Source organism: Manis javanica, chromosome 10 (assembly GCF_040802235.1).
Source record: "Manis javanica isolate MJ-LG chromosome 10, MJ_LKY, whole genome shotgun sequence".
In the NCBI taxonomy this organism is placed as follows: Eukaryota; Metazoa; Chordata; class Mammalia; order Pholidota; family Manidae; genus Manis; species Manis javanica.
This window is the reverse complement of record NC_133165.1, coordinates 119,088,796-119,107,009: the sequence shown is the minus strand read 5'-3', so window position 1 is coordinate 119,107,009 and position 18,214 is coordinate 119,088,796. Positions and strand designations below refer to the sequence as shown.

General features: G+C 56.7%; 2 protein-coding genes and 1 long non-coding RNA gene across 10 annotated transcripts; 2 read left to right on the top strand and 1 right to left on the bottom strand.

Annotated features, from left to right (window-relative positions):
• Positions 1 to 3,513: 3,513 nt before the first annotated feature.
• On the top strand, positions 3,514 to 6,835 carry CHKB (choline kinase beta). Of its 2 annotated transcripts, none has more exons than XM_037006666.2 (11): positions 3,514 to 3,930; positions 4,059 to 4,167; positions 4,433 to 4,546; positions 4,718 to 4,851; positions 5,112 to 5,207; positions 5,359 to 5,417; positions 5,506 to 5,587; positions 5,779 to 5,815; positions 5,952 to 6,055; positions 6,351 to 6,432; positions 6,601 to 6,835. In XM_037006666.2, exons 1-11 carry the CDS (start codon positions 3,707 to 3,709, stop codon positions 6,673 to 6,675), a joined length of 1,116 nt encoding a protein of 371 aa, XP_036862561.1. In that variant the 5' UTR covers positions 3,514 to 3,706; the 3' UTR covers positions 6,676 to 6,835. The 2 variants fall into 2 exon arrangements, with proteins under 2 accessions (XP_036862561.1, XP_017532988.2); XM_017677499.3 differs by having other exon boundaries at positions 3,516 to 3,930; positions 5,707 to 5,815.
• LOC118970272 (uncharacterized) lies at positions 4,847 to 18,211 on the bottom strand. Of its 5 annotated transcripts, none has more exons than XR_012121698.1 (4): positions 17,677 to 18,211; positions 11,095 to 11,215; positions 6,575 to 8,093; positions 4,847 to 5,028 (listed from the first exon to the last, which is right to left on the bottom strand). It is a non-coding gene; the product is annotated as an uncharacterized lncRNA (long non-coding RNA). The 5 variants fall into 5 exon arrangements; XR_012121699.1 differs by lacking the exon at positions 4,847 to 5,028 and adding an exon at positions 5,091 to 5,222 and having other exon boundaries at positions 11,095 to 11,212; XR_012121695.1 differs by lacking the exon at positions 4,847 to 5,028 and adding an exon at positions 5,091 to 5,222 and having other exon boundaries at positions 17,677 to 18,210.
• Positions 7,372 to 15,024, top strand: CPT1B (carnitine palmitoyltransferase 1B). 3 transcript variants are annotated; one of them, XM_017677498.3, is made up of 19 exons: positions 7,372 to 7,459; positions 7,800 to 7,959; positions 8,319 to 8,458; positions 8,749 to 8,926; positions 9,140 to 9,241; positions 9,412 to 9,549; positions 9,634 to 9,711; positions 10,547 to 10,654; positions 10,728 to 10,812; positions 11,352 to 11,547; positions 11,878 to 12,063; positions 12,138 to 12,243; positions 12,326 to 12,442; positions 12,867 to 13,031; positions 13,111 to 13,245; positions 13,342 to 13,494; positions 14,027 to 14,140; positions 14,655 to 14,747; positions 14,886 to 15,024. In XM_017677498.3, exons 2-19 carry the CDS (start codon positions 7,819 to 7,821, stop codon positions 14,967 to 14,969), a joined length of 2,319 nt encoding a protein of 772 aa, XP_017532987.1. In that variant the 5' UTR covers positions 7,372 to 7,459; positions 7,800 to 7,818; the 3' UTR covers positions 14,970 to 15,024. The 3 variants fall into 3 exon arrangements, with proteins under 3 accessions (XP_017532987.1, XP_036862545.1, XP_073070217.1); XM_037006650.2 differs by having other exon boundaries at positions 12,783 to 13,031; XM_073214116.1 differs by lacking the exon at positions 11,878 to 12,063 and having other exon boundaries at positions 12,783 to 13,031.
• Positions 18,212 to 18,214: the final 3 nt, after the last annotated feature.

The following is an 18,214-nucleotide window of genomic DNA, read 5'->3' as shown; positions in this document are numbered from 1 at the left end:
GTCTGTTCTTGTGCCAGTACCAAATTGTGTTGATGACTGTAGCTTTGTAGTAGAGCTTGAAGTCGATGAGCGTAATGCTCCCCCCAACTTTATTCTTCCTTCTCAGGATTGCTTTGGCTATTTGGAGTCTTTTGTGTTTCCATATGAATTTTAGAACTATGTGTTCTAGTTCATTTAAGAATGCTGTTAGTATTTTGATAGGGATTGCATTGAATCTGTAGATTGCTTTAGGCAGGATGGCCAGTTTGACAATTCCTGCATGGCCTTTTCTGATCTAGCCTTGGAAGTCATATAGAATCACTTCTGCCATAGCTATTGGTCAAAGCAGTCACAAGTCCAGCCAGACTCAAGAGAGAAGCCATAGACCCCATCTCTCAATGGGAGGAGTGTCAAAGAACCTGGGAGCTGTTATAACACCACCACGGACCTCTGGTTTCTTGATCCTTCCACTTTTCTCATTGCCTTTTCAAGTCCTTTGCTTGAAATTAACCCTCTCTCTAGCACCAATTTCCCCTTCTCTTCTAGGTCATTTCCATCAGAAAGCAAGCATAACCTGGTGCTAAAATAAATGGTATAGTCTCGTCTCCAAAAGTCATGGGGTTTACAATACTGTTATTCTTAAAGGAAAAGACAGTAAAATAAAAAATGCTTTTTCTGGTTTAAGAAAGAGAATCCACAAATAGTTATACCTTTCAGAAAATAGATTTCTACGAATGAGGAGAACTATTATGACACTAAGTCAGAGTTGGAGTTTTTTAAGGGATTGGTGCTATTAGAGAATAGCGACAATCTCTGAAATCTAAATGTCTTAAAACACTCTTTCATATCAAGTACACACCCAAAATACAGTTATATAATAACCGAATACAAAACAAGATTTTATATTTTCACACAAGTCTTCACATTGGACCAATGACATAGTCCCAAATAGGGCTGCATTGGAGCCTTGATAAAAATTAGCTCTCTGACACATGACTCTCAGGTAATGTTCTTTTTATTGTGGTAAGTGCGAAGGGGACACCCCTGGCAAAGCATTCCAGGAAATACCAGGCTTGGGAGCATTTGGTGAGAATGGTTTCCCATGTTTCACTAGTTCCTCCCAAAAATGCACTGAAGTTGGTGGTGATGGTGGTCTGCCTGAACAGGGAGAGGTTCTGATAGGTTGTAGGAGGCCCTGAGTGGAGATTACCAGGCCTCTTATGCCCACAAACTTGTCAACCTGGAATTCAGCATAATTACCTAATTTGGTTAACAAAAACTGTTTCTATAAAGCTATGTCCCCTGGACCTAACACCTGAGTTCACAAATAAGCCCAATCATAACCCACTGGTTCTGCTGAGTGGCAGGGGATCCCATCCTCCATTATGGATCATAACAGACCCCTCCTTTGCTCTGGGTCCCTCTAACTGGCAGTCTTCCAGGTCACCCAATAAATGGGTCAGAACAGTCCTCCCAAGCATGACACATGCTGACTCCAAAATTCAGAGGTGCATCAAGTGCTATGCCTCCTTTGTGACAAGGATGCAAGATACAATAACTTGTCCTTATCTTAGAAGTGATGCCCTGGTTTGCCCTACAACACTGCATTTCAGAAAATTTCACTAATGACAGGCTCCACAAGTCTTGAGGGTTTCTCTCTCATCCTCTGATATGCATTGTCTTACCAAGGACAGAGCACTTCTTTACCGTGTCCAATTAGCGTGATGCCATCAATGTTATGTGGAACGTCCAGGTGATCAAGGTCTCAATGGATTATATTGTTAACAGAGAGCAGGAGAGTTAAAACAACTTTGAAGCAGGACAATGAATATGTTTGGCTGTCCTTCCTACATAAATGTGAACTGCTTTTGGAAATTTACTCTTTACTGCTGGAAATTGAAATGAATGTTCACCACATCAATAATTGCATTACTAAGGGCTAGAGATGCATTACTCAGTTCCAGTCAAGATAAAGCATCTAACTCAGCTGCTGTGAGGATACTACTTGGCTAAGTTTGTGGAGTTTGTGGTCACCCACCATTATTTATTTGGATCCATCTGGATTTTTCACCAGCCATTCTAGTGAAGTGAAGCGGATGTAATGGGGACCATCACTTTTTGTCTTCGAGTGACACAATCTCTGCAGTCCCACTGGGAATACTGATTTATTCTCCTGAAGGGGTGGGAGTGCGGAGCGGAGTTTCACTTTATTCTCCCTACTGTAATGATTCTAATTCCATAGGCCAGGGATCAAGGTATAGGCTCTGCCCATCGCTAGGTGTAGTCATCCCAAGTATGCCCTGGGGCCAGAGAAGTAGCCACAGGACTGGGGTCAGGATTGCATTTATCATCTTGCTTCCATAACTCCTCCTCTAACCAGTCGCTGCCATAAGGGTCAGCTCAGATCCTGTATCTAACTGCCCATGAAAGGTCTGGATAGACCATTTTTCAGAGCAAATCATTTACTTTTCTTAAGTGGCTCTAGGTCCTTTGGGGGAAGGATCAGAGGAGCACTTTTTGTACACACTTGCGGCGGCACTACAGGGCCCTCCCCTGAAGGGACCAAGTTCCCTTTCAATGTGGCTCCAGGTCTCATGGCTCAGATTTAAATACAGAGTGAGGCATGATTTTCCACTGTGAACTGATGTTCGCCTTGTGATCACCAATTCCCAATTTTTTTTCTGGTTATTCAAACAAACAACACTCTAGTCAACTGCCTATCTATTTTACCCCAGAGAACACCACCATGGTCCAACAGGCACTGCGACGGACCCCTGTGGGTCTAGTCATCCTGGCTGCCACTGCCGCCTGGGGCAGCAGCAGAAACGCAGGAAGACTGTACACCTTCCCGCTGGGGGAAGTCCGAACGCTGTCCGACTTCCCAGGGGGACCTGGCAGACGCGCTGCCGGCTCCAAGGGGAGACTTCTCCTGGTTTTATTTTATAACTGGTTCTAGGTCTGGAAGTAAGAGGGGAAGTTAAGTGGGGCTTGAAGGCATCAGTTTCAAGCAGGGCAACCCAAGCGTCCTCTCAGAGGTGCACTTCAACGGACAAGGGAGTCTCGGCGGCGATTTTTATTTAAGGTACTTGGCGTCATGGGAATTGTCCCACTTAAGGGTGAGAAGGGTCCCTTTCTCTCACGCGCTCGGCGCAGGTGTTTATTGGGCTCCTACCTTGTGCCCCACACCCTCTACCCGTCGGACGTGCGTCTCACACGATCCCCGCTCCCCCGAGGGGACCACACGCAGGACTGGCTACACGCACTCAGCGGTCCTCTCCCAGTCCAGGGAGGCGCCTGCAGGAGGCAGGTCCAGCTGCCCGCACCGCCCCCGGCCCCCGGCCCTAGAGTCCACCGCCCACTGCGCGCCCTCAGTCCCGGCCTGCCACGTGACACGCCGCTGTGCGTGTGCCCCACCATTAGCGAAGCTTCTGACTGGCCCACGCAATGCCTCGGTTCCGGTTCGCGGTCCAAACAGTGGCCTGTGTTTACAGAGGCCCCGCCCATAGACCGAGGCCATTGGTCTTCGCCCTGATATGGGCTGGGCGCGGCGGAGACGCGCTGAATCTGGCCTTAGGAAAGGCGACTCCGACCGGGGTCACGGAGAGAGCCGAGCGGAGCCGGGGAGACCCGAGTGTGACCGGAGGCGCTCCGGCGAGCCGGAAGCAGAGCCGAGCCAGCCCGAAGGGGGCTGAGCGCGGTCGGGCATCCGGCCTGGTGAACCGGTGCCATGGCGGCCGAGGGCGCAGCTGTGGCCGGAGGCGGGGCTGTCGGCGGCCGGCTGGCCCAGGACAGCCTCCCGCTGTCTAAGTGCGCGGACGCGGCTCCCATCCGGCGGCGCGGCTCGGCGCTGTCGTGTGACGCCGAGCGCCGAGCCTACCAGTGCTGCCGGGAGTACTTGGGCGGGGCCTGGCGCCGAGTGCGGCCCGAGGAGCTGAGGGTTGACCCCGTGAGGTGGGAGGTCAGGGGTCAGCCTCTCCCCGAGTGCGGGCCGGGGGCGGGCACCGACGCCGGGTCGGACGCGGGGCACCGGGACCGGGGCGGGGCCGACCGCGGTCTGAGTGCCTGGTGTGGGTCTGCAGCGGAGGCCTCAGCAACCTGCTGTTTCGCTGCTCGCTGCCGGACCGCCTGCCCAGCGTGGGCAAGGAGCCCCGGGAGGTGCTGCTGCGGCTCTACGGGGCCATCCTGCAGGTGAGGGGCAGGCGCCGCACTGGCAATTGTTAGGACCGCTCCCGTAAGCGGGCAGGCGGTACTGTCCCAACTGCGCAGATAAGGACACAGGCTCCGGCTGTCACTTGTCCATGGTCATACCAAAGCCTAGCCCAGGAGCCTCCAGTCGATAGAACTACAAGCCCGGGCTGGGTGGAAGGAGAAAATGGACCCGCTTGTGTGTGCCAGCACCACTTCACCTCTGGAGAATCCTGACTCCAGCTCCCTTCTGTCCAACTTGCTTCAGGGCGTGGATTCTTTGGTCCTTGAAAGTGTGATGTTCGCCATCCTTGCAGAGCGGTCGTTGGGGCCCCAGCTGTACGGAGTCTTTCCTGAGGGTCGGCTGGAACAGTACATTCCAGTAGGAGCCCAGCCCGGCCCTCTTTTCCCCGTATCCCCTTCCCAATATGTGCTTCACATCCCTCACCCCAGGTAGGGCATTCTCCCCAAGACCGTGACCTCCCCCCATTGGCCCATCCCTTCCCCCTCCTGCCCCAGCCCCCTCACCACCCTGATAGGTTCCTGGGTGCAGAGCCGACCACTGAAAACGAATGAGCTTCGAGAGCCGCTGTTGTCAGCAGCCATTGCCACCAAGATGGCCCAGTTCCACGGCATGGAGATGCCCTTCACCAAGGAGCCCCACTGGCTGTTCGGGACCATGGAGCGGTGAGTCAGGGGCTTCCTCAGGGCTCCTGCACACCTGGGCGAAACCCTCATGCTGGCATTTACTACACTGCGGTGCGGCTGAGTGCACCCGTGCCTTTGTCCTTCCCTCCAGTTGAGTGGATCAGGTGTCCGGGCGTCTAGCCTGGTCTCACAGCACAGGCTTCCAAACAAGTCAGACTAGTGATACAATGACAGGAAAATGGGTAGGAGAGAGGGTGGGGTGGGATCGCAGAGTGAGTGTGCCGTTATTTGGGCTACAGGTACCTAAAGCAGATCCAGGACCTACCCCCTGCTGGCCTCTCCCAGATGAACCTGCTGGAGATGTATGGCTTGAAGGATGAGATGGACAGCCTCAGGTGAGGGCAGGAAGGCTGGGGAAGCAGAAGGGCGGAGGGGTTGGTGCCAGGCACCTAATGGGTCCTCCCCCAGATTTGCAGGAGGCTGGGGTCAGGGTGACTGACTCTCTAGTCACTCCCTCTCAGAACTACTCCCCCTGGTACCCTGCAGGAAGCTGCTGGACTCTACCCCGTCACCAGTGGTCTTCTGCCACAATGACATCCAGGAAGGTAAGGGGAAGGAAGGTATTGGAGTCTCCCAACCTAAAGTGAGGGCATCTGAGGGCCTGGGTGACCACAACCCACTCCATTACCCCAGGGAACATCTTGTTGCTCTCAGAGCCAGAAAATGCTGATAGACTTATGTTGGTCGACTTCGAGTACAGCAGCTATAACTACAGGTGAGGATGAAGGTGACCTCTGTGGGTCTGTTCCCAGAGCCCTCGAGAGAGACCAGAGCTTTGACCCTGTATTCCAGCCGCCAGGGTATCTGGGAGCTGTGTCCATCTTATTCCCCCAGGGGCTTTGACATTGGGAACCATTTCTGTGAGTGGATTTATGATTATACTCATGAGGACTGGCCTTTCTACAGAGCGCAGCCTGCGGACTTCCCCACCCGGGCACAGCAGGTATGTGGGCCAGAGGCTGGCAGGGCAGGACCTGGCCTGTGGGGGACGAGGGTGAGTCTGGAAGGAATGGTGAGAGGGTGTTGACTGAGATGCCCCAATGCCTCCCTGTTTTCTGACTCTTGTCTGTTGATCTCAGCTCCATTTTATTCGCCATTACCTGGCAGAGGTAAAGAAAGGTGAAACCATCTCCCAAGAGGATCAGAGGAAACTGGAAGAAGATTTGCTGGTAGAGGCCAATCGGTGAGGAAGGGTGGGTGGGGCATAGCACAGAGGAAGGCGGGGCTAAGGGAGAGTTAGCCAGCCAGACTTCCCAGGGCTGCCGGGAGGGCACCAATGCCAGATGGGGGCATGGATTAGGGAAGAGGGCTGAGGCTGACAGGAAGAGTTAACGAGTGGGAAGGGTAGGTGAGGACAGGTAGGGTTAGGGTGTTGGGGGAGAACTTATAACTTTGGGGCTCGACCAGCCTTGGGGAGGGGATCTATACAGTATCGACTGTGCTCTGAACCTCTCTGCTTTTCCTATCCCGCTTCCCAGGTATGCTCTGGCATCCCATTTCTTTTGGGGTCTCTGGTCCATCCTCCAGGCATCCATGTCCACCATAGAATTTGGTTATTTGGTGAGTCACCCATGTGGGCGAGGGGTACAAGTAGGGAGGGCAAGCAGCAGGGGCCTCATGTCCTCCAGGACACCTGTGAGCAGGCCTGAGTGGCTGTGGGCATAGTGAGGGGCTGTGGGGTGCTGGTCCCAAGTTTGCTCACCAGCATGTTGGGTGGTCGTTCCCTAGGAGTATGCCCAGTCTCGGTTCCAGTTCTACTTCCAGCAGAAGGGACAGCTGACCAGCTTCCACCCCTCATTCTGACGCACCACCCCACAACTCCTTGGATTTCTTCACGGCCTCCAGGGCAGGACCTTGGAGGGAGAGGCAAAGAGCAGGAGGCCCTGGGGCCTGGGCTGAACCCCGGAGCTGCGGGAGCCTCTGGACTGTGTACCTTAAGACAATAAACAAGTTTCTTCCTCTACACCCTGTCCTGTCCTTGCATCACAGCACAGCCAAGGGTGCATGCATGCATTGACAAAAGTGGCCCCTGTTGAGCCTGATCTCCTGAAAAGCGTGGCTGTGTGGTGCTTGGGGCTCGAAAGTGGTGAAGGATCCACTCAGCGGGCTAGAGGGCCCCGTCCCTGGCTCCAGCTTAGAAGTGACAAATACTACGGGAACTGGGGAGTAAGGGGTACAAAGAGGGCCCCGGGATGGGGCTGCCCAACCCTGAGCGCTGGAGATATGGGCAGGCAGCACAGCTGACACATTGATGACCTTTTCCCTGCATTCGGCTATTTTTAGCTCTAATGCTACCATCCTCACGTAAGACCCTTTACCACCCCTCCCCCTGCCACCCACCCAGGTTCCCAAACCTTTGAGCAATCTAAGGTTTGCATAAACCCGCACACCACCACCCATTCCCACTCCCATTCCCGCCACGGAAGGGAGGGGACTCTGGTTGCCGCCCCACATCTGTCTTTGCAACCCAAATTTGGGAGTGGGTGTCAGGTTCTTGTGGGCGGGGCGAGGGTAGCCAGGCCTGAAGGACACAGGGACACGGGCCAGAGCGACTGGCCCCGCACGCGGACAGGAGTGAACCCGAGCCGTGAGTGGAGTAGGGGACAGCGCAGGGCCACGCGCCTGGGCCCTGGGCAATAACTGCACCGGGGCCCCAAGCGGTCGGGCCTCGGGGCGCCCAGACACCGCTTGGCTCCAGACCGACTTCGCTTCTCCCGGCGCCTCTCTCCCCCACCCCGAGGCAACCCTTCAATGTCCTCGGGCCTCCTGGCTTTTAAAGCCTCGACCCCTCTCCCGACCCCGCCCGTAACGCAAGCGCAAGGGTTCTGCGGCCGTTGGCCTGCGGGGGCGGAGGCAGCGGTGAGAGGGCGGGAGGTGGGGCCCCCCGCCGTCAGGCCGGCCTGAGCCCCGACGCTCCTGCCCCCCAGGTGACGGCCAGACCCCAGGATGGCGGAAGCACACCAGGCCGTGGCTTTCCAGTTCACAGTAACCCCAGACGGGGTCGATTTCCGGCTCAGTCGGGAGGCCCTGAAACACATCTACCTGTCTGGGATCAACTCGTGGAAGAAACGCCTGATCCGCATCAAGGTGGGCGCAGGTGGCTCTGGCTTCTTCCTCCCAGCAGGTGCACAGTGCAGCCTTCGCGGAGGTAGAGGCCAGATGTAAGCTGCCGCCCCATTGTCAGGATCCTGCCTTGGCTGGCAGTGCCTCTGGGTGACAGGCTGTAACAGTGCAGAAACCGGAGGGTTACTGGAGGTGGAGGGGGTGCAAGAGGTGGCGGTGGGGCACAGTGAGGAACCGGGGCTGTAGGTGTGGGAATGTGGAAGGGAAGGCCAGACGTGGAGGAGGACTAACACAGCAGGTGAGGAAGGGAGAAAGCCTCCCAGCCAAAGACCGGGACCTCACAGCTGCCTTCCTGCTAAGCATGCCTGTTTCTGCCTTCCCAGAATGGCATCCTTAGGGGTGTGTATCCTGGCAGCCCCACCAGCTGGTTGGTTGTCGTCATGGCAACAGTGGGTTCCTCCTACTGCAATACGGACATCTCCATGGGGCTGGTCACTTATATCCAGAGATGCCTCCCTGCAGGGTAAGAAGTGGGGCCATGAGAGAGGGGCTGGGGATCCAAGACCAAGGTTCCTGAGCTAGGCAGATACTGGACAGCAGCCATTGGAGGTCACATGGCTCCCCTGAGCAGCTCCCTCCCCACGGGAGGGGAATGGGGAGCCACCATCATCTCAGTCCCACGTCTAAATTTTCACGTGTGATGCTCTCAGGTGAATGTGTGACTGGGGAGGTCCTGTTCCTTTGGTGCCATCAAGACTCCAGTCAGAATTTCCCTCAAGTGGACCCCTGCAGCCCTCTCTTCTTCTCTGACAGATGTGGCCCCTACTGGACCCCACAGACCCGGGCACTTCTCAGCACAGCCATCTTCTCCACTGGGGTCTGGATGATGGGCATCTTCCTCTTCCGTCAAACCCTGAAATTCCTTCTTTCCTACCACGGTTGGATGTTTGAAATGCACGGCCAGACCAGCCACTTCACCAAAATCTGGGCTGTGAGCAGAAGCCAGTGGTGGGGTTCAGACTGATTTGAGACCCTGGGGACCTCATTTGGGGTTCTGAACTAGAGATAAGAGGCAGGCAGGGCACTGGTGCCTGGCACATGGTGGGTTTGTCCTGGGTCTGAGTGTGGGGCTCAGCTCAAGGATTTGCTATTTCCCTTCTTTCTCCTGGGTCCCAAAAAAACATTCTCTGCTGCCTATCCCCAGATCTGTGTCCGCCTTCTGTCCAGTCGGCGGCCCATGCTCTACAGCTTCCAGACATCTCTGCCCAAGCTTCCTGTGCCCAGCGTGCCAGCCACAGTTCAGCGGGTGAGGGCCTGGCCAGGCATCCCAGTGGGCAGGGTAGGCTGGATTCAGAGGACTTGTCCAAACATAAGGGACTGTCCCCTGCAAAGAGTGGGCTTGAGGGCAACGGGGATGGGGTTGGAAGAGGGTCAGGCAGAGGCAGTCCCCACACTGATGATAACTTGGCTGGACAGTACCTGGAATCTGTGCGGCCCTTGTTGGATGACAAGGAATATTACCGAATGGAGATGCTGGCCAAGGAATTCCAGCACAAGACTGCGCCCAGGCTGCAGAAGTACCTGGTACTCAAGTCATGGTGGGCGACTAATTATGTGAGTTCCCCCTCTTGGGCTTAGCCTCACCCACCTGGTGTCCTGGCTGCCTCCGCCCCAGCTCTACTTCCTACCCACCCACAGGTGAGTGACTGGTGGGAAGAGTACATCTACCTCCGAGGCAGGACTCCCCTCATGGTGAACAGCAACTATTATGTCATGGTGAGAGCTGGGGCCACAAAGGGCTCCAGGCCTCAGGGCTCCAGGCCTGGGGGTCAGCCCAGAGCCCTGGCAGCATTTTCCATGGGCGAGTAGGGGTTCCAAAGTGAGGCCTCAGGGAAAGGAAGGATAGGGTAGATTCTAGAATATTCAGGAAGCAGCCTCGAGGTGGCAAGGGATGCTGAGGGTCTGAAGAATCCAGGAGGCCCGCAGCCTGGCACTGCAGGGCCCCTCAGGCTCATGCCCTGCCCAGCCCAGGCCCTGACACTTCTTTGGTTCCCTTGGTGGCCTCCCAGCTCCAGGTTCCTGGCTGTCCTGACACCACTACCAGGGACCTCCTGGAGCATGCCCTCCTCTGTGTCCCTGCAGACCCAGAGCTCTCTCTCCTGGCGCTCAGGTCACTGGGGCCCTACCCCTTGTGACCAGCCCTTCTGCTCCAGCATGCCTGTCCCCCCACGCTGGCCAAAGCACTGAGTAGCATGCTGGGATTCTCCTCCACAGAGCTGCCATCTCAGAAACTCAGACGTGACTAGTCCATTCCAGAGGCTGTAAGCTGTTTTTTAGTAATAAGAACCTCTTTCTCAAAGCAAAATAAACAAATCATGAACAAATAAAACAGACTATGGAAAAGCGGCTCAGTTCAAGCTGAAGTAGAAGGGCTATGTGGTTATGCATCTCATTTCTGGCAGTTCCCCCTGACAGCATGTGCAGGATGGACTGGGGAACGGGGACAAGACAGCTCAGGTCCTGGGGCAGGGAGACCCAGGTGACACTGGACAGAGAAGAGCCACTGCACACACCTGTCATAGTCACCCCATTGGCTCTGCTCTCTCGGTAGGACTTTGTGCTCACCAAGAACACAGAGGTGCAGGCAGCCCGCCTGGGAAACATTGTCCACGCCATGATCATGTATCGCCGTAAACTGGACCGGGAAGATATCAAGCCTGTGAGTTGCACTGGGTTGAGGGCATGATGGGGAGAGGAGGCCCACGTCTGATCCATGCTGGGCCTTCTGCCAGGTGATGGCACTGGGCATCGTGCCCATGTGCTCCTACCAGATGGAGAGGATGTTCAACACCACGCGGATCCCGGGCAAGGACACAGGTACCAGGCCCACGCTGGGACCACTGGGACGGAGCCTCCTCCCTTCCAGCTATAGGCCTGCCCAGGCAAGGTGCCCACTACCTGCCTGTCACTTGGTATCTTCGGAGTCAGAGTCATAACTGAAAAACAGTGACCAGTACCAGACACCTATATACAGGCATGATGCCAGTGCTGGGACCCCGAGGGGCCCAGAGTCCCTCCCTTCAGGGCTCACAGTGCAGGGAAAGGTAGGCCACTGAGTAAAAGGCAGTAGGAGAACAGCGCAGCCCTACTGAGGCTCACCTGATGCCCTTCCTTGAGCCCAGAGTGGGGGCGGGCTCACAGAGGCCTTGCTTCTGACCCTGGGACAGTTGGGGTCATTTCCTAGTTCCACTCTCCTCTTCTATGAAATTCTTCAGCACTGCTGTTGGCATTAAACAAGGTGCTGGAGTATCAGCACATGGCCTGTGGCCCCCAAGTGCGCATCTAGTGTGTGAAGCCAGGCAAGCTGGGCGGTGTGTCCTGCTACCCAGCCTCACCCACCTGCTGGCCTGTCACAGACATACTGCAGCACCTCACGGACAGCAGACACGTGGCCGTCTACCACAAGGGCCGCTATTTCAAGGTGTGGCTCTATGAGGGCTCCCGCCTGCTCAAGCCACGGGACCTGGAGATGCAGTTCCAGAGGGTCTTGGATGACCCCTCCCCACCTCAGCCTGGGGAGGAGAGGCTGGCAGCGCTCACTGCGGGCGGAAGGTATGGGCCCGTGGCAGGGGCTGTCCTGGCTAAGGCTCAGGGCCCCATGAGAGGAGCTGGGTCTGGAGCCACCCTGAAACTCAGGGTCCAAGGCATGACTTGGGGGTGAGCCAGGCTCAGCATCTCCTGTCCAAGCCAGGACCCTTGGTAGGAAGGGGAACTCGTGGTGGGGGTAGCTGCCCACTTCTAACTGGGTGGTGGCTAAATGGGAGTGCAGGGACACCTCCCAGGACAGCCTGGCACACCCATTTCACCCGGGCTCCAGGCCCTGCCAGGTGCCCTCATCTGCAGCCAGTGGCCCTGCCGCTCACCCTGCCCTTGTGCCCCCAGAGTGGAGTGGGCAAAGGCTCGCCAGGCCTTCTTTAGCTCTGGCAAGAATAAGGCTGCCCTGGATGCCATTGAGCGTGCTGCTTTCTTTGTGGCCCTGGACGAGGAGTCTCACCACTATGACCCCGACGATGAGGCCAGCCTCAGCCTGTATGGCAAGGCCCTGCTGCATGGCAACTGCTACAACAGGTACAGCCTGGCCTCCTGCGTGGCCTCTGCGGGCCCTGCGCCTGCCCCTACGTCTCCTGTCTCCTGCCCTGCAGGTGGTTTGACAAGTCTTTCACCCTCATCGCTTTCAAGAATGGCCAGCTGGGCCTCAACACAGAGCACGCGTGGGCAGACGCCCCTATCATAGGGCACCTCTGGGAGGTAACAGGCCCAGATGCAGGTCCTGCGGGGCAGGCTGCCGTGGGGACCAGGATAGCCTCTCAGCCTGACCTTCTCCCTACAGTTTGTCCTTGGCACTGAAACCTTCCACCTGGGCTACACGGAGACAGGGCATTGCCTAGGCAGACCAAGGCCTGAGCTGGCACCTCCCCAGCGGCTGCAGTGGGACATTCCTGAGCCGGTATGCAAGCCAAGAGGCAGGGACAGGCATGGAAGAATAACGAGGACCTCAGAAACTGCGCCATCTCCTCCCCTCTGGCCCAGCGCTGCTCTCAGAGGGAGGGTCAGGAGCTTCCCAGTGTCCAGACAGGCCCAGGGAGAACAGAGACCCTGGGCCATCTGGCAGTTAGAGAAACATGTGAGCTCCAAGACTTGTGCATGGAGCACCAGTCACATGGAGCTTCTCCCACAAAGCCTAACCTGGCCTCTGGCGGCTGGTGCCCCTCAGGTTGTCCTTGTTGCCTAAAGACAAGTGTGGGCTGAGACCCAACCAGTCCTGCCTTCTGTTACCTAAACCTCAGCCTCCTCGACGTGACCCTGGAGTCCTGCTTGGAGTCCTGCTTGTGGTGCTGGGTCCCCAGCTGACCCTTCCCATGTCTCGGCAGTGCCAGGCCGTCATCGAGAGTTCCTACCAGGTGGCCAAGGCGCTGGCAGACGATGTGGAGTTGTACTGCTTCCAGTTCTTGCCCTTTGGCAAAGGCCTGATCAAGAAATGTCGGACCAGCCCCGATGCCTTCGTGCAGATTGCCCTGCAGCTGGCTCACTTCCGGGTAGGGGCCCCTCCAGGCTGCTGCGCAGACAGGTGGCCCCAGAGTCCACCTGCCAAACTGACCCCTCTGTGTTCTTCAGGACCGGGGCAAGTTCTGCCTGACCTATGAAGCCTCAATGACTAGAATGTTCCGGGAGGGACGGACAGAGACTGTACGTTCCTGTACCAGCGAGTCCACAGCCTTTGTTCAGGCCATGGTGGAGAGGTCCCACATGGTGAGGCCCCCAGCGTCACACTGTGAGGTAGCCCCTCTGCCTCCTGCCCGTTCTGAGGGTCACAGCAACTCTTCACTGCCCTACTTCTACCCCCAGAAGGAAGACCTACAAGATCTCTTCCGGAAAGCTTCTAAGAAGCACCAGAATATGTACCGCCTGGCCATGACGGGGGCTGGGATTGACAGGCACCTCTTCTGCCTTTACGTGGTCTCCAAGTACCTGGGGGTCAGCTCCCCTTTCCTGGCTGAGGTGAGTGTTGTAGATGGGCTTTTCCTCTGTCCCCATCCTTCCTGATGGGCCTCAGCCTGTTTTCCGTCTGGCCATGCCCTGAAGCTGCTCCGGAGGGCTGGGGCCCGCTTTCGTGCCCACACCCCACTCAGGCATGTGGTGCTGGTACTGAGCAAGAGCCTCCCACCATGGAGCTGGGGTCCTCCTGAGTGTGAACTCAGGCGGCATCAGCACTCATGAGAAAATTGAAGAGGCTACAGAATCAGGCCCAGGCAGAGCGTCCAGGTCCAGGGAGCCTTCAAGGCCCAGACACAGAGACAGAGGCTGGGGGATGTGAGGCACAGCAGGAGGGGAGGGGACAGAGCTGGTCACATGGGCCTTGGGCAGCATAGCCTTGTGTACAGCTGCTACCATAGTGGGAGGAGGCAGGGACAATAGTCAGGAAGGTCCTGCTCTGTTCATTTGTGCATCCTTGGCCAGTATGGTGCCCGCCTACACTGGTGCTCGGGCACCACCTGACGGCAGGTGTCTGAGCTTGGCCTCCTTTTTGCAGGTGCTCTCAGAACCCTGGCGTCTCTCCACCAGCCAGATCGCTCAATTCCAGATACGCATGTTTGACCCAGACCAGTACCCAAAACACCTGGGTGCCGGTGGTGGCTTTGGCCCCGTAAGTGCCCTTGAAGGGGGGGTGGAGGGAAGGACGTTGAGTGCAGGGCCTCGAGGTCAGACCAGAAGGGGAGTATAGCCTGGGCCCTACCCTGCATGGAAACAGGATGGGCACTACTGACCCCAGAAGACAGATGCCTGGGGCACCACCATGCCAGCAGCCCTGCTGCAGAGTGGCTGTGCCCAGGGCAGGTTCCATCTGAAGTGTGATTACAGGAGAGAGTCCAGCTCTCCCATAGACCCTTCATGTGGTCTAGTTTGTCAAGGAGCTAGAGAGGCAGTGACCTGGGGCCTCCAGGGGGAAATAAGAGGTCTTGGACCTCCGGCTGGGGCCAAGAGCTGCAGGGCGCAGCTCTTTGGTTTTGTTTCCTGGGGGTGGTTCTTGCCTCAAGAAAAATGCAGCAGCTGGAGGCAGGACCTTCCAGCGAATCTGGGAAAACAGAGATACCGTCAGCTTGGCTTTCAGACCTTCAAGGTTTGGTTTACTACTTCTTCACCCCTGGTGCTGCCCCCAGGTAGCTGATGATGGCTACGGGGTTTCCTACATGATCGCAGGTGAGAACACCATCTTCTTCCACGTCTCCAGCAAGTTCTCAAGCTCAGAGACGGTAAGTCTCCCGCTGTTGCTCGGGACTGAGGAGGAGGTGTCACCTTGGGGCCCTGTCTGGCTGGGGAAGAGTCCCAGCTTGTGGAACAGAGGGGCAGGGGCTCACCTGGGGGTCTGCCTGAGCTCTCGGCTCCCGCAGAATGCCCAGCGCTTTGGGAACCACATCCGCCAAGCTCTGCTGGACATCGCTGACCTCTTCCAAGTTTCCAAGGCTGACGGTTGAGGGCTAGAGAAATGCCAGCCACCCTTTCCTCCCCACGGTGTCCAGGGGCCTGTCGTTAGCTCACAGGCACAAGGAGTGGCTGTGCATGGGTGCCCAGGCTCCAAGAACAGCTCTGGCAGCAGGCACTCCCCAGGCAGAAGCTGCTCCCTGAGGGCCCACGTAGTGGAGGTGGGGGTAGTAAAGGGAGGGAATCTTGAGTTTGTTTTTTTCTTGCTAGATACTAATAAAAATAAGGCTGTGTAGTTCTCTTAGCCCTTAGGTACCTGTGTTTTCTTTTGGGAACTAGGAAGCCCTTCTACCTACCTCGGCTCAGGTCAAAGAGGTAGCAAGGGGAGGGCTGGGCTAGGCTGGGCGACTGTTTGTGAGAAGCTTGTGACCTGCTTTGAAATACGTGTCTCTGCTGAGGTCACTATCCACACCCACGTCCACTTGGAATAAATTCTTGCGTCAGAACATTCCCTGTTTATCTTTCTGCCAGAGTGGGACTCGTCTGCCTCCTCTGTGCATGGGCGTGCCCTCTGCACCCCTCTGGGCTGGAGCGCAGCCCCGTGGAAGACCTCAGCCTTCTCCCAACGACAGGGAGGAGCTGCAACCCCAGGCCTGAGGTCTGGGTGCCAGGTGCCCATGAGAGGGCACACGGGCACACAGGATAATCTGGAGCAACATATGCTCCTTCCCTTGAGTTGGCTTTTCTATTAAAATAACATTAAAAGAAAAACAAAAAAATTTTAAGGGAAGTAGGCACTAAATCACTATTTCTGCATGCCTGAGTGAACCTAGATGTCAGCGCTCTGCCCGGTGCTAGGGACCCAGAAGTGAATCAGGTGCAGGCACAGGCCTCCTCTTAGGAGCCAGTGTTTGCCGAGCGCCTACCACCCCTCTGGCTCTGTGCAGGGATTCAGAGGTGAGCAAGGCAGCTGCCCACATGGAATGCACTACTGGGTGAGGCATGCATCGGTCGGGGACAGAGGGGCTGGCAGGGAGACCAGGAGGCTTTGGAATAACCCACCTAATAAATACTTGCTGCGTGAGGGCTGCCATGTGCTGGGCACTGGGTACAGCAGTGAACAAAATGAGAGAACGGCCCCTCCCTGTGGGGCCCTTCCTAATGAGGAAGACAGGCAATAACTACGAAGAATGGGTACATTTCACAGTGAGACCATAGTAAGTGCTAAGAGCAACTTATTTTTAAGGGAAGGGAGGGGTGGGTGTCAATTTCAGACAAGGTGGCAAGGGCAGGCCTTCCTGAGGGGTCCCTTGACTCAGACCCAAGGAGGTAGAGCTTAGAGGTAGGGTCAGGGAGGGGACGAGCTAGAGGGACAGGTGGAGTGGGGCAGCAAGGGCCTCTCTCTGGGCCAGACTTTGGCTTCTCTGAGGGGTGGGGAAATCTCAGGGTTTGAACAGAGGGTGACATAACCTTCCCACCTTTAATGGAATCACTCTGGCTAATCAGGATGACATTATTGTCAAAGGGTCCTGCTCGAAGTGGCGGTGAGTTGGAGGAAACAAAGGGACTTAAACTAAGGAGAATCAGGAAGTAAGAATGTTGAAGTAGAACTGACACACCTGACAGGGAGCATCGAAGATAATTCCAGTTTTCTATTCTGGGAGACGGGGTATGAAATGTGATTTTTTAATGTCAAGTTTGAACATGCCTCTAAGAACTTCATGAACTGTCTCGCAGACTCTTGAAAACATAATTGAAACCTAAGGCGATCTAGGCTCCTGGTAACAGCTTTGAAGGTAGTTAAAACCCTGAGAGCACATGAGAGGATTTCTAGGGCAGAGGCCCCTGATCTCTTTGGAGTCTCCATGAAAAGCTTGTAAAAGTACATCTATGCTCATAAAATGTTCCATTCCTTATCAAAGCTTTCTTGGGCCTGGGCTCTGCAGGGTGTTTCAGATAGCCCACCTCCACCTTCTGGGCACTGTACTCAAGGCCCCTCACATGCCAGCCCAACTGGTCTCTCGCTCAGCTCTGCCCCTCCCCAGGAGCCCTGAGCCCCAGCTGTATTCCCCGTGCCCTAAAGGAGGCAGGCCCATCCACACCCCTGCTTTGCCTTCACTGAACCTTCTGCCTGGAATCCTGGTCCCTTTCTCCACCTGGTAAGCTCCTATTCTTCCCTGAAGCTGCCTTCATTACCCGTCCGAGTTTCCTGACTCATGTTTTCCTGCGATGCTGTAACAGAAATAAACTCTGGGCAGCCAAGCAATTGCCAGAATGACTGCAAGTATGAAGCGTGGCTTAGAGTTAGAAAGAGACGGCCAGAGACCAGGGTTGGAAGGGAAGGGGCAGGAATCTAGAGCGAGGTGGAGGGGCCGGCAGCCGACTCAATAGGTGGGCTACTGCTCTGTGCCCAGACTATCTGGCTCAGCTCCTGCTCTGCAGTCAGTCTACACAGGACTGGAGTCCCTGGGAGAAAATTCAGTGAGTCCCAGCGTTGTCAGGAACCTCAAACACAGGTGTTCAAGGTATTCAAGACCCACGAACAACCCTCCCCATCTAGGCCAGTGGCAGCACCTTCCAGCCACGTTCTTCTCACTTCCATATGACCGAGCCCTGTAGGGCTGCCTTCTGAACGGCTTTCGGCTCCGTGCTTCCCTCCCGCGACACCACTGCCTGTGCACACCACCACCACTCGCCCAGTGGCAGCAGCAGCCGGCTTCACCTTCAGCCTCCCTCCAGCGGCCAGGGCACCCTCCTCACCTGCCACTCCTGCTCACCGAGCTCCAAGACGCCATCGCCCCCAGGCAGAGGCTGCGCTCCTTGGGAGGCCTTCGGGGGCCGCAGCGATGTCTAGCCTCCCCTCCGCCGGGGCTTTGTGCAGCGCCCCCCCGCCCCAGTTCCCGGCTTTCGGATTTGTGCCTCTGCGGCCTGGAGGCCCACCTGGGCTGAACTAGTGCTCGCGCTTCCCGGCCGGGCGGCCGCGGGCCTTGGTTCCCCAACAGCAGAGATGCAACTGTGTCGGCGGCGCACGCCAGCGGGGAGGACGGAGCAGTCGGCTCTCAGCTGCTAGTCCAACGAAGTTCCTACACCTTCCGCGCCAAGTGCTTCCAGGGCGCGAGACACAGATCGGGAAGGCCGACGGCCCAGGGCGCCGCCTGACGGCTGAGCGGCCGAGGGGAGGGGCCCGCTGTCCCCGGCGCCGCGCCAGGCCCCCGGCCCCAGCGCCCTCGCAGTTCGGGGCTGGGAGACCCACGTGCCAGACCGCGGGGAAGGGCCGCCCCTTCCGCTCGGGAGGCAA

Bases quoted from the DNA above. Each gene is read 5' to 3' on its own strand.
- CHKB (XM_017677499.3), top strand. From the start codon at position 3,707: ATGGCGGCCGAGGGCGCAGCTGTGGCCGGAGGCGGGGCTGTCGGCGGC. The intron at 4,852-5,111 runs GTGAGTCAGGGG...TTTGGGCTACAG, and splicing joins CTGTTCGGGACCATGGAGCG to GTACCTAAAGCAGATCCAGG. The intron at 5,208-5,358 runs GTGAGGGCAGGA...GGTACCCTGCAG, and splicing joins GATGAGATGGACAGCCTCAG to GAAGCTGCTGGACTCTACCC.
- CPT1B (XM_037006650.2), top strand. From the start codon at position 7,819: ATGGCGGAAGCACACCAGGCCGTGGCTTTCCAGTTCACAGTAACCCCA. The intron at 8,927-9,139 runs GTGAGCAGAAGC...GCCTATCCCCAG, and splicing joins ACTTCACCAAAATCTGGGCT to ATCTGTGTCCGCCTTCTGTC. The intron at 14,748-14,885 runs GTAAGTCTCCCG...CGGCTCCCGCAG, and splicing joins AGTTCTCAAGCTCAGAGACG to AATGCCCAGCGCTTTGGGAA.